Consider the following 2,758-nt stretch of genomic DNA (forward strand, 5'->3'; position numbering starts at 1 on the left):
GCTCGTCAGGGTGCGCTTCCCCGACGGCATCCTGCTGCAGGTACCCTGCGCTTACCCTCGCTGAATATATCGTTCATTAACTGTTACTATTTAAAAATGTACCCCATGTTACTCAATAACCAAAGAGATTCAAACGATATATAGAGGAGACATAGGCTTCACTTGACACTTTTTTCATAATCTCACTATCGCTATCTATTAAAAGGTCCTCAGAACATGTCAATGTAATTAATTTTATTCGAACTAATTGTCAATAGGGTCATTTTTTTATAATAAAAAAATTAACAGGTCAATAAAAGATCATAAAGTGGCACTAAATTTGGTAACTAACATAATCTCTCAAAGAAATTACGAATAAAAAAAATGTTGTTCCCTGTGTTCTAGAATTCTAGACTAGACAGTTGAAAGAACACAGGCTTCACTTTTTTTATTCCAAGCATACGAGGTCGCGGGCAAAAGCTAGTAGACTACTAATTTTCTTTAATTCCTACAATTACGTACAATCTAATGTTTGAGATTAATTTCAAATTTCCAGGGAACATTCTCAGTGTATGAACGTTACAATGATATACACGAGTTCGTACAAGAACATTTGGAGCTCGGAGATCTGCCCTTCATCCTCAGCACCCCCACCGGACACAAGTTGACGCCTGAAGATGGCGCCAGCACCCTCGTGGACCTGCGGCTGGTGCCAGCCACCGTTCTCACCTTCTCCTGGGACCCCTCCATCATCGAAGAGATCAGCAACAGTCCTAATAAAGACGTGTACTTGAAGCCTGAAGTTATGATACTTGTTAACGAGATTTAATATTTTTTATTGGACAAGTTTTAACTGAACAGTAGAAATCGTATTAAAAACTTTCAAGAAATATATAGACTAGGCATTTTCACTGGTACTTTCTCTGACAGGTACTATATCAGTTGTCAAGTTTAGTACCTCGTGTATTTGTGACATTTTATAAAATTACTAGCTTTCGCCCGCGACTCTGTCCGCGTGGAATTATGAAAAAAAAACAAAAGTGAGTAGCCTATGTGTTCTTCCCGACTATCCTCTATATTATGCCAATTTTCATCGAAATCCACTCAGCCGTTTAGGCTACAAACTCTAACAAACATCAATCTAGACTTTTGTATTTATAATATTAGTATCATAAGATGCATTTTTTGTTATAAATAAATAGTATCGCAAAATTAAAGGTAAACATTTAAATATTATGTGTAAAATGTCAAGTGAAGTGACAATAATGCCTATTCTATATATTTCTTTAATCTCTGAGGCAAAATTACTACCTGTTCATTGTACAGTAAACAATGAAACTGACGGTTAAAATTGTATTATACACGTCAATTTTAACAGTTCTGTTCACCCGCTGTAGACCTCATTTCTGAGTTTAAACTGAACTTTGTTTGGTTAAAACAGACATCTGTGCAGTTAAAACTTTAATTCTTACAAATAAACGCGGTATAAAGTTAACTTTAGGAATAAATTGAGTATAACCAAAATTTTTACTAATATTTGCTTATATTAAATTTTTACCTAAGTTTAATTTTATATCGCGTTTATTTGTAACGCTAAGAGTGTTTAGAAAAAAAGGTATGTCTATACTTTGCACGCCTTTCTCGCTTTTACACGAATTGTTTAAATAAAAACTTGTTTTTGTATAAGTTTTTTGACAGTCACGGAGTATTTTGTTCTTGTAAACAAATACAGTTGATGGATTTAAAAGAAATTTACTTAAGTGAGGATATAGCACTTGGATTCTCGCTTTTCTGTTCGACTTATTGCTTGTTCTACTCAACGCGTTATAATTAAGCTAATTTATTTTGTTAAATTTAAATATATTTTGTATATCGAGATGTTCAATTAATTCGAAAAATAAATATTTAAAATGATGTTACTTCGTGTTTCATTTGTTTAATTCACAGTACAATTGTTATACAATAATTTAATCCTCATAAATGTATAGTCTATGGTATAGATATCAAATTTCATCAAAATCCGGCAGCATTTTAGGCTACAAAGACTAAGAAACATCTATCTATCCATCTAAACTTTCTCCATAAGCAGAGTTTTGTTGCCAGTTTCTCCCAAATTAGAAAAAAAACAAACGACACTGGCCCAATCCGCTGTGGGAGAACCATAAACAAGAAATAGAATAACTTTCTTATTTACGTAATTATAAACTACATGCTACCAAGTAATAATTTAAATCATCCAAAAACCAGTAACTACATTTGCCAACATTTATTAGTTGTGCATGTACTATTTATGTTGTAAGGATTGAGTTAAGATATGATAAATTGCGAGTTATAACACTTTGCTATGGTCCTGTTTTAGTAATTTCAATGATTTGTTTAATATGAAACAAAATTTTACTTTTAAAACAATATAAAATATACTTCAATGGGTATAGTATTTTAAAAATGAGACTTTTTTTTATATACCATTTGAAAAATTCCAATTTATAGTTAGTGAATGTGAGAGCAGGGCCGGGACACTCCATACATTGACATAGGCGAGAGTTGCAGCTACATCTATTGCACTACCCTGGTCCTCGTTGAATGTTGAGTAAAATTAGTTCCTCAGAATGACATAGATGTCACTACGTGGTAATATCTAGCTGTGTCGATGTCAACCTTTTGCTTGTATAAAATTTTTTTTTTAAAGAAACTTGATATTGTCACCTAACAAATTGCAAAACTTTTTATAAGTTTTCTAACCAAGTAATGGGGAAAAACAGAAAATAAAATACTGCCA

At 32.6% G+C, this 2,758-nt stretch overlaps 1 protein-coding gene across 1 annotated transcript in view; it reads left to right on the forward strand.

Moving 5' to 3' along the window:
• LOC106103245 (UBX domain-containing protein 6) overlaps nucleotides 1-877 on the forward strand; it is a 6,603-nt gene extending 5,726 nt beyond the window's left edge. The window contains 2 exon segments of the mRNA XM_013282944.1: nucleotides 10-40; nucleotides 536-877. Coding sequence (XP_013138398.1) covers nucleotides 10-40; nucleotides 536-808 — 304 coding nt within the window. The 3' untranslated portion in view covers nucleotides 809-877.
• Nucleotides 878-2,758: the final 1,881 nt, after the last annotated feature.

Source organism: Papilio polytes, unplaced genomic scaffold, assembly GCF_000836215.1.
Source record: "Papilio polytes unplaced genomic scaffold, Ppol_1.0 DF823835.1, whole genome shotgun sequence".
NCBI classification, from domain to species: Eukaryota; Metazoa; Arthropoda; class Insecta; order Lepidoptera; family Papilionidae; genus Papilio; species Papilio polytes.